Source organism: Trachypithecus francoisi, unplaced genomic scaffold (assembly GCF_009764315.1).
Source record: "Trachypithecus francoisi isolate TF-2019V2 unplaced genomic scaffold, Tfra_2.0 Lachesis_group9, whole genome shotgun sequence".
NCBI classification, from domain to species: Eukaryota; Metazoa; Chordata; class Mammalia; order Primates; family Cercopithecidae; genus Trachypithecus; species Trachypithecus francoisi.
The window spans coordinates 34,049,275-34,065,541 of NW_022681474.1; the positions used below are offsets into that span (position 1 = coordinate 34,049,275).

Consider the following 16,267-nt stretch of genomic DNA (forward strand, 5'->3'; position numbering starts at 1 on the left):
TTCTTAATGAAATGCATGTGGGAGAATGTTCAGACTTGCAAATGGAAACTCTCCCAGTAAGAGCCTCAGCGCAAAGGAAGACGGTGAATCGGTCCCATGAAATCCAAGGAGGGGAAACATCAGATGACCGAGGGGAATGTGGGCAGACTTTGTTTTTTTCTTACAACATCCACCTTTAAAAAGCATTTAGGGGGCAATTGACAGAGCAGGGGCTGCTGCACATAGTTTCCAGTCCCTGGCCATTCCACACCCATCCCTAACCCAAGCATTTTATGGCCAGGACTGCAAAGAGCATTAGTTTTAAAAAAGAAATGAAAAAGAAACCAAAACACACATCCTGAAATATCATTCAAAAGCCCAAGAGTGAGTGGACCATAGGGCTGCCACAGCCGACGACCAGCCCTGGCCTGGGGTCCTTTGCAGGCAGAGCCAATTTCAGATCCACGGGTCATGGTCTTGTTGATGCTTCCATGTGAAGAGACCTAGGAGTAACCCTCAAAAAGACTATGGATGTGAGCCCCGGTGTACAAAGCAAAAGGTGTGGAGTACAAACATGCTGATGAAATTCACCTGCCTGCAGCTGTGCTAGGCTTTACACGAGCAGATGCCATTTACTCAACACCAAAGGCCAGGCACTGGCCACGTGCTTCTCAGAGACAGCATCCCGTGGCATCCTCCCAGCAACCTCATGAGAAAGAAGCTCTTATCACCCCTACTCCACAGAACGGATGCTCAGGGAGGTTAAAGGAAGAGTCAGTGCTTCTAATCTGCACTGCTACCCTGCCATTCTTTAGCAAAAGTGGAACATTTTACTCAAAGTCACCATTGGTCTTGACCTTATGTGTTAATTTTAAGAGCCTAATTTCAGAAATAGTTGCTTCTCTCAGGTGTGCCCCACATACATTGTGGATGCGCATTGTTCCTCGAGGCATTGTGCCTCAGTGGGGTTAGCAGATGCAGTCACCCCAGAAATGCCCATACAGTCCCCTCCTGTCCAGCAGGCTGGAAAAACCACCTGATTCTCCGCACCCTATTACTTTCCATCCTTCCAGGCTCCTAGCAAACTTTAGGCCCCACCCCGGGTTTTATGATGTCTGCATGCATATGATGGCAAAAAAATATTTTCTACCAAAAGGGGGAGGAACAAAACTTAATAAGCAGATTTCCAGAGTGAGAAGATGTAACCCCTGGCTACAAAACAAAGCATTTCCCTTGGAGCATCTGCAACTCGTGATTCGGCTGAATCCACATGGCTCGTGGTCCTTCCTGTCAGTACTGGAGGTGGCCGAGAGGAGGGAGGAGTGGAGAAAGACTCCAGAGATTGCTTTCTCAAACCAGGGGCTAGGGTGGAGCCCTGCTCTCCAGCCCTGGCAGAGACAGACTGAGGAAAGTGATTCACCCATCTGTCACATGGGAGCTGCCAGGCACCCTGCTCTGTGCCTTGAAGTTGTGCGTGATGAAGATGAGGCACATCCTGGCCATTGCTGGAATCGATGCAACAGTGAAGTCTAAGGGAGCAAAGGCCTTGGAAAGGCATAGGGAAACTGAGGCCCAGGCTGGGACCAGACTCCTTCTTCAGTGCTCTTTCCATAACACTCATGCCTAAGTACACATAGCCATAGCAGTGGCTGCTTGCTGAATAGTCCTAGGGAGGTGCATAGGGAGTGCACCTACATGATGCTTGGGCATCATACGGAAAGTTGTCCCTGCTGCAAACCAGGTTAGCTGTGCCCTAAATCAGGTGCAGAGCTTGCCTATAGGGTCCTTCACATGCTAGCCTGGTTCCAACCACATCTGTTTCTGCCTCCTTCATCATCAGGGGGACAAAGGTGCCATTGGGATGCCTGGACGTGTGGTGAGTTGGCCCATTTGCACCTGCTCAGGTGGCCACTGCTTGCTTCTCCGTGCTGGCCTGTCCTCTAAACCATGGCAATGTGCTGTCTACCCCAGGCCCAAGGAGAGGGTCAGCTCTTTCCCTTCCCCAGGCCCCAGTATGCTGCAGGGAGGGACAAGGAAGGAGAAGGGAAGTTGTATTCCAGTCCTTCAGACCTCACAATACGGCTTTACTCTCCAGAGAGCTGCCACAGCAAAGGAAAAACTCAACAAAGTTGCATGAACAAAGCCCTTTGCCAGTTACCTGCTGGGAATGGGAGGAACAAACTGAGCCTCAACATCAGAAGGACTCCCACTCCACCCCTCAAAGCTGGCAGCTCACCCTCAGATTCACAGCTGCTCCTGCAACACCCCTCGGGGGAGCCAGGGTTCCCAGAGGCCTTCTCTGTAGACAGAGATGCACTAAGAGATGGTGAAGACAGGGCTTGGCCCCGGGTGGTGACTCCAAGTCCTCACAAGGAGGCTGAGAGTTAAAACATTCCCTGTTTCCTGCTGGAAAATGAAGATGGAGAAGCGGAGATGAGAATGTTTGATGGAGAGGGTATTTCCCAGAAATGGGAAGGCCAGCAGCAGCCCTTGAGTGTCTACAAAGGGCTGGAAAGGCAGTAGCCTAAGGCAGTGATGGCCATGCCCCACCCTCACCACTCCCCAGCCTGGGCTGAGACAGGGCCTCAGCCGCTCTCCCCATGTGACTCCTAACTTGCCATCAGCCTCTGCCTCACCTGGCTCCCCAAGACCCCTGACCACCCCCATGTCATTCTCAGCTTTGCCTCAGAATCTCATGGGATTGGCTGTAGGAGTGGGCCACGCATCCTTGTGTGAATTTGCATGCCTGGTGTGAGCCTGCCAGTGCTCAGAGGCTGAGAAAAGGCATCCAAATGAAAGCTGACCCTTGCTAGTTCTAACTGCTTGCTGGCATTGTGCTAAGAGCCTTATATTAGCTTACTCAGACTTCACAAGAACTGCATGAGGTAAGCAAAAGTTTCCACCCCTACTTTTCCGATGAGAAAACTGAGGCTCAGAAGCTAAATGTCCTTCCCAAGCTCACACAGTCAGGAAGTGGCTGAGCAGAAATCTGAACTCAGACAGCCCAACTCCAAACCTGCACTCTTGATCCTGACATTATTACTACTACCCGCTCACCACCCACCTCTGCTGGCCTTGCAGCTCTGAGGAGGGTCTGATCCTTAGAATGAAGCCCCAGAGGCCTGGGATATTTCAGAGTTCAGTGAAAGTTCCATGTCACGGAGTTTTGCTCTCTCCAGGGCCCACCCAAGGCCTGTCTATCGAGGCATGGAGGCTGGGAGCCCTGGGCCGCCCCACGTGAATCTCCCACCACTTCCCAGAGCAGAGCATGGTGGAATTGCTGCCTGGCTCTGTCTCTTTTCTTCCATTCTCTAACTCCAGATTCTGAGTCCACCCAAGCCGTCACAGGTTCTGAACAGAGCAGGGAAACATGATTCAGCCATCCTTTGCCGAGGGCCTGAGCATGTGGACCTGAGCCCGTCACCTGCGTTACCATAGCCCTCTGAGCCCTGTCTTCCAAATGAAGATGTTAAGACTCACTGCACGTGAGATAGGGTGGAATTGGGTTTTGTACCCAAGCCAACTGTGGGACCCCAAAGTCCCTGCTCCCAGGGAAGCTTCAGGAGCCTCTCCCAAGTGCAGAGACCGGCCACAGGGAAGGCTGCAAAATGCAAAGTGGCAGCTCTGGGCCTCCCCGTCCTGTCCGTCCTGTCCTCCTTCTTGGACCCTGTGGACACCTTCCCCCAGGAAGTGTCCACACTTCTCCCCCATAGCAGTGGGGGAGGTCTCCCCACTTCCTTCTTAGGAAGGAAGCCACTCCGGCTGCTGGTGCTATTTTAAATGTGACAATGGGCCCATTTGGTTGCCCAGTAGGGGTCCTGGCAGGAGCCACCTGATAAGCAGTGAGGTGGCCAGTAGGTGTGACATGCCTGGGTCATCCCTGGGGTTTACCAGAGGTGGCCCCACTGGCTTGTCCAGAGCAGGGTGGATTGGGACTGCCCATCTACTGGTCACTGTGGTTGCAAGGGACCCTTGGCCACCTAACTAGCCTCCTCTGCATCACTGACCCGTGCTCCATCCTTCCAGAGGTGTGTGTCCTGCCTTCTGGCCTCCTGTGGTTCTCCACGCCCCCTCCCTCCACCTTACCCGGCCAGGCCCAAGGACTCCAGGCTTGTCTAGCTTGGCAAAGCTTTGTTCTTGGTGTTCAGCTGGACCTGCAAACCTCCTAGACACCAGCATCACAACACAGTCCTGGGGCAATTCCCCCCATCCCCACCCCAACCTCAGAGTGTCCTGGCCAGCTGGGGCCATGGCTTCTGGGGAAGACTTCCTGACTTAGGTGGGATCTTGTTATCTTTTCTCTCTCTCTGTCTCTCCAATTATCTGGCTTTCTTTCTCTCTCTCTCTCTGGCTTTCTCTCTCTCTCTCTCTCTCTCTCTCTCTCTCTCTCTCTCACACACATACACACACACATACACACACACACACACGCACGTGTCTCAAGAGGGCCTCTCACAGCCCCAGCATCTGTTCCTCAGTTATCTGGAGCAGCTGCACATTGCAGCCGCTGCCTTCCACATGCCACATGCTGTGCTTGTTGGACGTGGACCTGTCATGTGTCAGCATCTGTGTTTTGCTTTGTTTCTTATTTCACAGTGATTTCTTCTGTTTGGTTGTTGTGCTATGAACATGGATTCTCGTGTGGGTGCCTCTTTCTCATCCCCTCTTTTTTCTCTCCCTCCCTTTCCCTTCTTGCACCCTGTGTTGCTTGTGGCTGCCCCAGGGAGTAAAGGGCCAACCAGGCGAGAAGGTGAGTCCACTCTTTCCCCTTCTGCCCTGCACCCAGCCTCCTCCTCCAGGTGGACTCTTGACAGGGAGACTCTTAGCCCTCCTCCCCCGATGAAAACCTCAGCAGAGGGTGCTGGCTGGGCTTGCTGCCCTCAAAGCCTCTCACGGCCCAGTTTCCTAACAGCTTCCATACCATCGGGCAGCAGTCTTGGGATTCCTGGGCGGCGGTCCCAGCTTTCCCAGCTGGGCAGGTCTCCCCTGCCCTGCCCTGCCCTAACAGCACGAGGCCTCATCGCTCTGGCCAATGGCTCTTTTGTGTAGTTGGAACTGCCCAGGGGGACCCCCGAGGTTATGGAATAGACCCTGGGAAGTCAGAAACCCAGAAGCCATCCTGGAACATCAGCCCTGTGTTTTTTTTTTTTTGAGATGGAGGCTCCCTCTGTCACCCAGGCTGGAGTGCAGTGGCGAGATCTTGGCTCACTGCAACCTCTGTCTCTGAGTTCAAGCAATTCTCCTACCTCAGCCTCCCAAATAACTGGGATTACAGGTGCACGCCACTACACCCAGCTAATTTTTGCAGTTTTAGTAGAGACGGGGTTTCACCATGTTGGCCAGGCTGGTCTTGAATTCCTGACCTCAGGCGATCCGCCCACCTTGTCCTCCCAAAGTGCTGGGATTACAGGCGTGAGCCACCATGCCTGGCCAAGCACAACACTTCTAAGGAGCTCACTCTGCAGATGAGGAAACTCATCTGATGCCCAAGGAAGGAGCAGGGCTGGCCAAAGATCGCATAGCAATAGTGATGAGCAGGGGTTCCAAGCCAGACCTCGCAGTGCCCGGCTCTGTACTTCCCTGTCTGTAATGCAGTATTTCTGCAATAGTTTTCTGTCTCCCAAATAACAATCTCAACAATTGCAATACAGCTGCCATGTATTAAACACAAACTGTGTCAGGTGCAGTTTTAAATATTTTGTCTGTTTTCCCAACTAGCACCGACATAAGCTTTTCAGGGAAGCTTTAATATTCTCATTTACATGAGGCATAGAGAGGCCAAGTCACATGCCCCGCGTCACACAGCTAGAATGTGGCAGAGCTGGAGAGACGCCCCAGTGGTCTGACTCCAAGGCTGGAGCCCTAGCTACCATGCTATTCTGTCCCCAAAATGGAACCAGACTGTCAGCTCCACATTGGCATGAGGCTAAACTGCCTAGGAGAAAGACACATGACCCTTTCCATGGACCAGGCATTGTTTTAAGTACTTTACATTGTCACGTGACATCTTCGCATCCACCCTATGAGACAGGCGCTATCTGTATCTTTACAGACGAGAAAACAGGCACGGGGACATTAAGTCGCTTGCCCAAGGTCACACAGCTAGTGGGTAGCAGAGCTGGGCTTCAAACCCAAGCATTCTGGCTCTCAACCATGACACTACACCTCCTTGTATAAAAATTATTGTTTCATTGCCATGACAAAAACAGTTACTAATTTGAAATCACCCCTCGCCTGCCTGTGAAGTATGACATTTTCCAAAATGCGTTTCCCATAAGGGCAGCAGAGCCGCTCTCAGAATCCCTGTTCACAGAGGAGCTATGTGGGCTCAGAGAGGTTTTGTGACTTTTCCTGGCAGAGTAAGACCTTGAACCTGGGGACACACACACACACACACACACACACACACACAGCGCTTGTCTAACTAGCTTACCCACCCTTGACAGCACTTTGAGCTCCTCATTCAGCAGCAACTGTCTTCCCTTCAGAGCTGACAATTCTGCCCCAGCCTTCACCCCTCCGTGTCGTTCTGAAACCGGGAATTAGGGAATTTGAGGCAGCTCAGCCTTTCAGGGTCAGGGATGCTGAGTCCACACAGCACGCATGTTGCTCGTGTCCCCACCCCCTGTTTGCACAGCCGCGTTCTGGCAGGTTCAGCAGTTGCAGGGTGTGCGGCCAGATGGGTATTTGCAGGGGGGCTGGAAAGCACCCTGGGCTGGGCGGGGGAGACACTTGGGCCTGGGCAGCCTTGCTAAGTCTCCCCCCTCTCCCTGTGTCTCCCTGTTTCCTGCCACTCCAATGGATCTGGTTCTTCTTGCTTCCCCTGCCTGCGGTCCCACCACCTTGTCTCCCCGGAACCCCATGTCCTGTGTTCTCGCTGACACCTCTTCTCCTTTCCCTCCTGCTGCTTCCCCCTACTACCTGCCCTTCCCAACCCGTCCCAAATGCTCCCTCCTTGTCCCTGTGCCCTCTCTGTTGCCTCTGCTGATCCCTTCGTGGCCCTCCATATCCCCGGCCTCCCTCTCCTGTCCCATGGGGCCGGCGTCCTGCTCCCTTTGGCTCCTCTCTTTCCGGCTCCTCTTCTCCATACCTCCCTGCCCCTCGCTCCCTCTTCCCCTTCCTCTCTCCCTGCAGGGGTCCCCCGGAGATGCTGGGCTATCCATCATTGGCCCCCGCGGGCCCCCTGTAAGTTGTTTTTGCTATTCCTTGGGGGTGTGGGGGGTATGGGTGAGTTGATGAAAGGGCTTTCAGGCTAGGGATGAGGGGACAGCGAGGGCAGCTGTGCCCCTGGACGGGGAGGCCACTGCATGTGATGTGGCCAGCCCAACCAGGCCTCGGGCGCTGATGTTGATGTTAAGGAAAGTGGCCTGGCTAAATATACCTAAATTACAGCCCCTTGGGAGGGTTCTGAGGGACCTGCCCTCTAGCCACGAAACTACAGCAGCTGCGAGGCGGCCCTGCTGTTTACAGACAGAAGGAAGAAAGAGTTTTCTCTCCTCCAGATGGGGTGATCCGGCTTTCCCGGGAACCAGCCTTTGTTTCTGGAAGCCCATGGAGCAGATACGAGTCTGGGTTCACTGACCCAGGCATGCAGTACTGGTCTTGCCAGAAGCCCAGCCCACACTCACCCTCACAGATGCCTCTGTGTGCAGCGCTGGGTCCTGTGTGTTCCCTAGCACCCTCCAACCCGTGGCTGGGAGCTTGAGAAAACCAGCGAGGTTCCCCTCACATGTGCTTCCTTAGGGACCAAAACGGGGGTGCGGGTGATGAAGCCAGCAAGATATCGAGGCTGTGGGAGGAAGGGCTTGCTATTTTCCCAGAGCCCTGAACCACGGGGCTTTAATAAAATCACCACATGTCAGGGTGGAAAGGATCCCAGGGATGGTCTCACACAGCCCTCTCAGAAGGGGAAACTGAGGCTCAGAGAGGGGGAGGGGCCTCCCATGTAGAGGCTTGGCAGGATTAGAACCGAGGAGCCCCGGCCTCACCACAGCAGCAGGCTGCCAGCTCCACCTTCCGCACTTTTCCTGACCCACTGTGCTCAGTGAGGGATGGGAGCAGAGGGCTAGCCTCTGGGAGACTGAGACCCACATTGGAGGGAGAGGGGCTGGAGAACAAATGGCTAAGTTACATCCAAGGGAGGGGGCCCGCAGTGAGCTGAACAGCCAAGCGAGGGGTTGTGGCGAGTGTGGGGAACTGAGAGGTGGAGCCAGTTTGGGAAGGAGAGCAGAGAGCAGGGGCAGGAGAGCTAGGCTGGCAGACAGGTCAGGGGCCAGTTTGGAGGCAGCACTTGAGCAGCCCTGGACTGAGTAGACATGGCCTTTCTTCTGGGCACAGACCATAATGACCACGCTTAACACTTCCTCTATGGTGGTCTTATCTTAAGACTTTTACATGTATTCACTCACTTAATCCTCACAAGAACCCCATAATGTAGGGACTGTGATCACCTCCATTTTACAGATGAGGAAACTGAGGCACTGAGAGACCGAGTGACTTGCCCAAAGCTATAGGGCTGGCATGTGGCTACACTGGTAATAGATCATTCAGCCAGGCCATCTGGCTCCAGTCTGCTTCTGATTCCTGTTGCTGTCATGGACAGGACAGGCCTGATTGTCACTGTCACATGTGCTCCTGGGCTTACATGGTGGCTGCCCCGATGGGCTTCAGGCCTCCTGTGTACTGGAGGAGGTGCAGCACCAATGCCCTGGCCAAATTGGTCCTGATGAAGGTGGTGATGGGAAGGTCATAGAAACAGAAGACAGTCCTCCAGGTTCTAACACCAAGGACCGAGACTCGTGTGTTAGGAGGACAGGGGAGTAACACAGCATACAGGCCCCACCCTAGGCTGCCATCTCCATCTGCCTTCTGGTCTGGCTACAGATGTTCTATTGTGTGGATCCTGCTGGTCCTCTAACACCCTTTCAGCAAATTCTGTCAACAGGCTACCAAAAAGTTATTGAAAATCTCCACTGCTGGAGATGTGTTCAGGGCAGGAGAGCCTCTGCCCCTCCTGGCCTCAGCCCAGCACAGATAACCTAATCAGAAACATACCTACTGCACCGGATTTGACTCCAATAGTGAAAAACAGCTTCTGTTCAGGTGACAATGAGAGCTTTTGTCTCCCGGGCACCCGTCACAAAATAGGTCTCCTTCACAGCTGTGAGGCAGGCTCCACCAGCCCATTTTACAGAGGAGAAAACAGTTTCCTAACTCGCCTGTGGTTGCCCAGCTAGTAAGTTCTGGAGCTTGGGTTTGGCCAGGTCAGCATCATCCCAAAGCCTGCATTCTTGCTTCAACACCCTGTTCCATGTTTGAAATGCTACTATTTAAAACGATATTTACGGCCCGGCGCGGTGGCTCAAGCCTGTAATCCCAGCACTTTGGGAGGCTGAGACGGGTGGATCATGAAGTCAGGAGATCGAGACCATCCTGGCTAACATGGTGAAACCCCGTCTCTACTAAAAAATACAAAAAAAACTAGCTGGGCGAGGTGGCGGACGCCTGTAGTCCCAGCTACTTGGGAGGCTGAGCCGGGAGAATGGCGTAAACCCGGGAGGCGGAGCTTATAGTGAGCTGAGATCCGGCCACTGCACTCCAGCCTGGGCGACAGAGCGAGACTCTGTCTCAAAAAAAAAAAAAACAAAAAACGATATTTACTTCAGGAGAAAAAAATCCCCCAGGTGGGTGCCTACATTGGCACCAGGAAAGGTTTTATTGTACCAGGAGTCTTAACCAAGCCCAGCATCCTCCAACTTTGGCCCCAACCACCCAGTGGCTCAAGCCATCCCTGCTGAGTCACCACTGGACAGCAGGGGCAGCCCACTCAGCTCCTTCCAGGAAGCTGCCCTGAGCTAATGGGAGCAGGGATGGGGGAAGACAAACGGTCCATTTGTCATTAAGGGGTAGAGGTCAAGTGGGCACCCTTGGTGGCAGCCAGGGATGGTGGAGAACATGTGACTTACCACTCAGCCAGGAAGGGTCCAGCAGAGATGCTGCTAATAAGAACCAGCCTTGCCACTCTCAGGGGCTACCTGCCTCCCCTCTTGGAGCTTGATAAATGGTCCAAGCAAAGAGGGACCCCCTCCAAACACTTTGGAGGAGGGTTCACTTTCTAATGAAGCAAGCTGGAATATAGTGTTGGGGCACTTTGACTTTAAGGGAGCCTCATTAAATCCAGGGGGAGGCTGGATCCCCAAGATGCTGGCTGGCCCAGCAGGCCCTGGGCAGCGGATCTGCCAGTCCTAGGAAATGCCCCATCTCAAAGTGTGCCCATTCCCTCTCTGAGCTCCCCAGCTTCTCTTCTGGGGCCAGGAGATATCTGAACTTCCAGTCCTCATCCACTAGGAGCCACCCCACACCAGGTAGACACACCTACTGAGCGTGTCTCAATTCACTCCATTCATATTTGTTAAGATCCCAGTGCCTGCTAGGTGCTGAGTAGCAACCCGACCTCTGTCAGCTTGCCCTCTGGGCACATGATCTAGTGGAAGAGACCAGTGATCACATAATCCATGACAATGCAGACAGCAAGTGCTAAACCAGGGGATGGTTAGAGAGCTGTGGGACAAGGAGGAGGCACTAGCCTTGGGGAGGGAGGGCAGGCAGGGAAGATTTCCTGGAGGAGGGGATAATAACTGCAATCAAGGACCCGTGAGAAGCCCTTACATTATGGTCAGGGGTTGGGCTTTGTCCTGAGGGTGTGAAGAGCTTGTAGGCTGTGTTAGGCTGATGTGGGACATGACCAGATTTGCAGTTTGAAAGGTTTTAGAAGGTCCAGCATGCAGCATGTTTAGAAGAGGCTGCACGAGGTCAGGAGATCGAGACCATCCTGGCTAACACGGTGAAACCCCGTCTCTACTAAAAATACAAAAACTAGCCAGGCGAGGTGGCGGGCGCCTGTAGTCCCAGCTACTCGGGAGGCTGAGGCAGAATGGCGTAAACCCAGGAGGCGGAGCTTGCAGTGAGCTGAGATCCGGCCACTGCACTCCAGTCCGGGCGACAGAGCGAGACTCCGCCTCAAAAAAAAAAAAAAAAAAAAGAAGAGGCTGCAGTGGGAGGCTGGCTGGAAGGCACTTGCAACAACCAAGGCCTGGACTGGAGTAGAATCGGCAGGGCTGGCCGGGAGGGCTGGACTTGCAAGCTATTTTAGAGGTGGAATTGAAGGACTTAGTGATGATAAAAAATGAGGATTGAGGGAGAAGCAGGAGCTCAAGATGACACCACATTTCTGACTTGAGTAACACAGTACCCTTTCCCAGAAGGAAGAGCAGATTTTGCCAGGGGAGATGAGTTGAATTTGAGCGTGATGAATTAGAGATGCCGTAATGTCCAACAGGAACTGTGATCGACTGCTGGAGGTCAGAGCATGTGGTCGGCTGGAGCCGGCTTGGACGGCTGGCAAGAGTGGACCATGCACACCTCGCCTCCTCCCAGCTGCATTCAGTGACCTCATGTTGGTAGCTTGAAATTGGCTATGGTGGGTGTATTTATACCACAGATATTGGCAGATGCTGTACAAGGCAGGGTTCTCCTCTCCACCCTCTCCCACTCAGCTAATGGCTAAACATTTGCCAGCATGGAGTCTTATTGGTGAGGGAGGCAGAATGAGGCAGCCCCTGGGCAGAGACACAGCTGACCGTCTCTTGACGGTCAAATAAGAGAAGGGAGACTTCCTGGTAGGCTTTTTCCAGCAAGAACCTTCTGTCTGTATATTTGCAAGTAGGAGAAAGACAGGGAGGAGTAGACACAGAGGTCTGCTTTCAGAAGTGGGGGCCTCCTTCAGCTCCCTTTTCACTCTGACCTTGAATTAAGGGAGAAGGTTTCAGAGCTCAATGTAAAGCTTGCTTCCCTTGTTCTGGTTCAGAAGGATGTAATATTAATCCACGAATTAATGTACAAATACATCTATTTTTTATACATTTAATGTGGTCCTAATCCCTGTGCATTTTTTATGAGGTTGGGAATCTAACAAAATTCTACTAGATATAAAAATGTATTATAAAAACAGGACAATCTAAGAAACATATGAACAGAACGGAATGGGCAGGCCAGGAATAAAGCCAAATGCATGTGTCAATTTGGTACATGATCAAGGCTTCTTTTCACAATAGCAAGAGAAAGATCAATTGTTCAAGAAATGATGCTGGGGCAACCGATAAGCCACTTAGTAAAAGGTAAAATGAAAGACGGTTGTTTGGTTTTTTATTATTAAAACCAATTTATTCATTATATCGGAATAAATTCCAAATGAACAAAATACTTAGATACAAAACCTGAAACCATAAAATACAAGGACAAAGCATCAGTGAACATTTTATAATTCTGAAACTGGGGAAGGCCCTTTTAAACATCACACAAAATCCAACAGCCATAGGAGAAGATTAAGTTTGTCTATATAAATATAAAACATACCAGAAACAAAATAAATGACAAATGCCAAATTAGAAAGAAGAGTCATCACTATTCATGACTATTGAATATTCAGATATCTCCTGGCCCCAGAAGAGAAGCTGAGGAGCTCAGAGAGAGAATGGGCACACTTTGAGATGGGGCATTTCCTAGGACTGGCAGATCCGCTGCCCAGGGCCTGCTGGGCCAGCCAGCATCTTGGGGATCCAGCCTCCCCCTGGATTTAATGAGGCTCCCTTAAAGTCAAAGTGCCCCAACTCTTTGATACATGACTATCAAAGAGTTATTTTTCTTGACAAAGTGCTTCATTCAAATCAGCAGGGAAAAAACAACCTACTAGAAAACATTGGTAAAGAGAAACAGGCAGAGAAATATTGGAAGAGAAGTCTAACCTCAGGATATAATTGAAGAGATATAAATTAAAGTCCAGTTCCAAGTCTCCCCACATGCCTTCCCCAGGCCCAGCCTCTCCACAAAGTGGCGTCCCAGTTTCCACTTGGTCCGTGACAACACTCTTCCCCAGATCTCTGAAAAAGCCTTGGTTAGCCCCGGATTTGGTCCTGGTTGGAGAGATGCATCCTGCTACCAGGGCAGGCTCTGTAATTAACAAACTGTATGATTATCCCTACCACGTAAACATTGTCCCTAGCAAGATTGAAAATGTTTCTTGGAATCCTCTCCTCCTGACCTTTCCTTCAGTCCTCTTGGTGTGCAGAGTAGTTTACAGAAAGTTTACACTGGGAGGTTTCAGAGATGACATTGGATGGTTTCCGGGTTTTCTCCTTGGTTTATTCTTAGCATCACTTATCCTTGAGAGGAGAAAAGCCAGGGGCCCTTCCGATAGATGAGTGGAATCTCCTCCCTCATGCCCTTTTGGATGGCTGCCACAAGCCCATCCTAAGCCTGCGGCAGACTTCAACTCGCTCGCTGTTGAACCAGCGCACCCACCCTGATGGCAGGGTGCCCATCCTACCCAGCTGATGTGTTCCCTGAGCACAGGCTACTGCGCACTTATGCTCGCGGCTTCAAGGAGGACCCTGGCAGCCTGAAGATGCTTTAGGGTCATAGCATATGAATCCTCACACCAGCGCTTGGAGCAAGGTATGAGCCAGACGCCCGCTGAACAGGGACAGGGGGAGCCTGCTGCGTTGTATAACAAAGAGAAATCTTCTGGAGAGGTCTGATTCTAAAATTGCTTTTTGACAAGGACAAACTTTCATTGATCACAAGACATATTTGGCTCAAAAGTCACCTTGCTCTATTCTGGAGCTTCCCTGTTCAGTTCAATTCAACAAGTGTCTAATGATGGCAGCTACCACTTCAATAGGCTTTACAAACATAATTAAATGTAATTTGATGATCCTATGAGGTTACACTGTTATCTCGATTCTATAGATGAGGAAACAGGCTCTGGGAGGTTAGACAACTTGCTCAGGGTCACACAGCCATAGTTGGAGGCAGGATTTGAATTTAGCTTGCCAGTCTAGAAAGCCCATGCTTGGGAAGAGATTCTGGCTGTGTCAGCCAAAGGAGACCCCAAACTGAGAACTGGGCTCACGGCGGGTGAGCCAGTGTGTCTCAGCATAGAATAGAAGGAAAGATGTGGCGGGAAAGGAAACTAACGTGGTTGATGGGGATGGGATTGAGGGATGGCCTTGAACATGGTAGAAAGGAGCCCTTGCTGGTTCTTGAGAAGGAGAGTGACAAGACTCACGTTTCTTAGCTCTCCATCACCCTTGACCACCTGGCCATCCCTCCTCAGCCCTGCATCATCACAGCCTTGTGCTTCTTCTAATCTCATCACATCCCCTTTGTCCTGAATCTTGATCATAAACCACTGGATCATAAATCACTGTGGCCAGTGAACCTGCTTTTAGTCTCCACCCTAAATATTTATTTGTGTTGCACTCTGCACCTCCAGGAAAATAGGCATAGATTGCTCTGCATCCCACAAAGATTAGGGAATCCTCAGAGATTGCCCAACTGCTAGGAGAAGCCTGCTGGCCAGGGTGAGAGGAACAGGAGCAACCTGACCTAGTCTAGCCTGAAAATACACATTTTGAAGGTCAGGTTCTGATAGCCAAACCATCCTTAGACAAGTGGCCATGAGCAATGACTGTGTAAATTAAAAAGGGCTTAGAGGATGGCAGTCCAGGAGTTCCGTGTGCTGCGGTCTGAGTCTCCACTGGCCCCACTGTCCCATGCGTCTGTTTACAAGCCATGCATACACAGTGCTGAGGAGCTCTCCAGGGGCTGCTTCCCAGAAGTAGACCCAAAGGACGCTGGCCCCTTTCTGTTCCTTCCCCACCCCCAGCCCCCGCAGGAGATTTCCTGTGATGTTCCATTTCATCTTTCTCCACCCTCCCTCCCAGCCCACTAACTACAGTGAGTTCCCCCAAGGACGATCACAGAGTGAGAGTCATGGAAGCAAAAACGAACCAGAGGGCTAGGGATTGGCCGCATCTCCTCCTTGCTCTATCTCACTTGTCTCTTGTTATTTTTTTTTCAGGGTCAACCAGGCACTCGGGGTTTTCCTGGATTTCCGGTAAGCGGAGAAGGCTGAAGTTAGCTGTGTCCCAGGTGGTCTGTAGGCCTGATTAGGTTAAACTTCATCTGAGGTCAGCCCTGGTTCCACTCTTTCTCTCCCAAACTCTGGTCATTAAGGACTTGCTTCTACAGCCATTCATGGACACCAACTCAGGACAGTAGCTTGGCAGTCAGGTCCCAGTGCAAGGAATAAACACAGGGAAGCAAATCCACAAATTAAGGGGCAGCAGGACAGGCCCCAGGTGAGTGAAGTCACAGGCTGATAAACCCCAGCATGACCTGGGAACGCGGAATGGACGATGCCCTGTGGGAGAACACGCGCAGCTCAGCCTGTGCCCGGGCTTTGCGAGGAGATCCAGTGTGGGGAAGGCAGAGGGGTGGCCACCTGGGTGTCCCTGACCTCTGCCTATGGGGCCTAAGACAGGTTCTGACAGGCAGAGCAGAGGGAGAAGTTCGCTTTTCTCCCAGCCTCAATGCAGGCCAGCCCCTGATTTCCAGGAACACACCACCCACTCTGCATTCAGGGCAAGGGTGAAGTCTTTGACATTAATGGGGAGGTCACCCATTGGGTTTTCTCTTGTGCTGTGTACCTGGCATCCAACATTCTATTATTCTCAACCCCATTTCAAGATGGGAAGTTGAGGCCTAGGCTTACCCATAGTCACATGAACAAGTAAGTGGTCAAGCAGGGCCTTGAGCTCCAACTTACCAGAATCCAGAATCTATGCTTTTCCCCACTGCCCAGGCAGCCTCTTTGGCAGGAGGCTTGTGATGCTCAGTCTTTACATCTGGCCTTTCTGGTTTCAGGGTCCCATTGGGTTGGACGGCAAACCGGTAAGTGGACCCGCTCTCAGGGGAGGGCTCCTCCCCCTCACTGCAGGTCAGTGATCCTGGATCTCTTGGTTCTTCTGCGAGACCCTGACTCCATGGAAAATGCTTTACTTTGAAGGAAAAGTCCTGGGGCTGAAGGTTGTCACTACTGGGAAGTGGAGGGGGCCATTTGAGTCACCCCTGACCCCCCCCAGTGGCCTTCCCCAGGGCACAGGTCCCCAGCTGCCCAGCTTGGCTTTCAGAATCCAAGCAAGATGCATCCCTGGGTAATTCTGGGTGGGGTGGGGGTGAGGTCAGTAGGCAGTGTGTAGAGTGGAGGGTATGGAGGTCAAATAGCTGGTCTGAAGAGCCTGGCCATTTGTGCACACGATTGCCCCTGCTCCTCAGCACCTGTGTCTCCCATGGCCCTGTCCTCGAGGTCAGGGTCTCCCTCCCCGATTGAGACCCCACACGTGTGCTCAAGTCCACGTGGAGACTACTTCCTACCATAGCGCCTCTC

General features: G+C 52.0%; 1 protein-coding gene across 1 annotated transcript in view; it reads left to right on the forward strand.

The window, feature by feature from the left end:
• Window positions 1-16,267, forward strand: part of COL13A1 (collagen type XIII alpha 1 chain) — a 161,561-nt gene that overhangs the window by 72,245 nt on the left and 73,049 nt on the right. Inside the window, exons 5-9 of the mRNA XM_033208972.1 lie at window positions 1,820-1,855; window positions 4,703-4,729; window positions 7,114-7,164; window positions 14,900-14,935; window positions 15,745-15,771. Of these exons, the coding sequence (XP_033064863.1) occupies window positions 1,820-1,855; window positions 4,703-4,729; window positions 7,114-7,164; window positions 14,900-14,935; window positions 15,745-15,771 (177 nt within the window). The remainder of the gene's footprint in view (window positions 1-1,819; window positions 1,856-4,702; window positions 4,730-7,113; window positions 7,165-14,899; window positions 14,936-15,744; window positions 15,772-16,267) is intronic.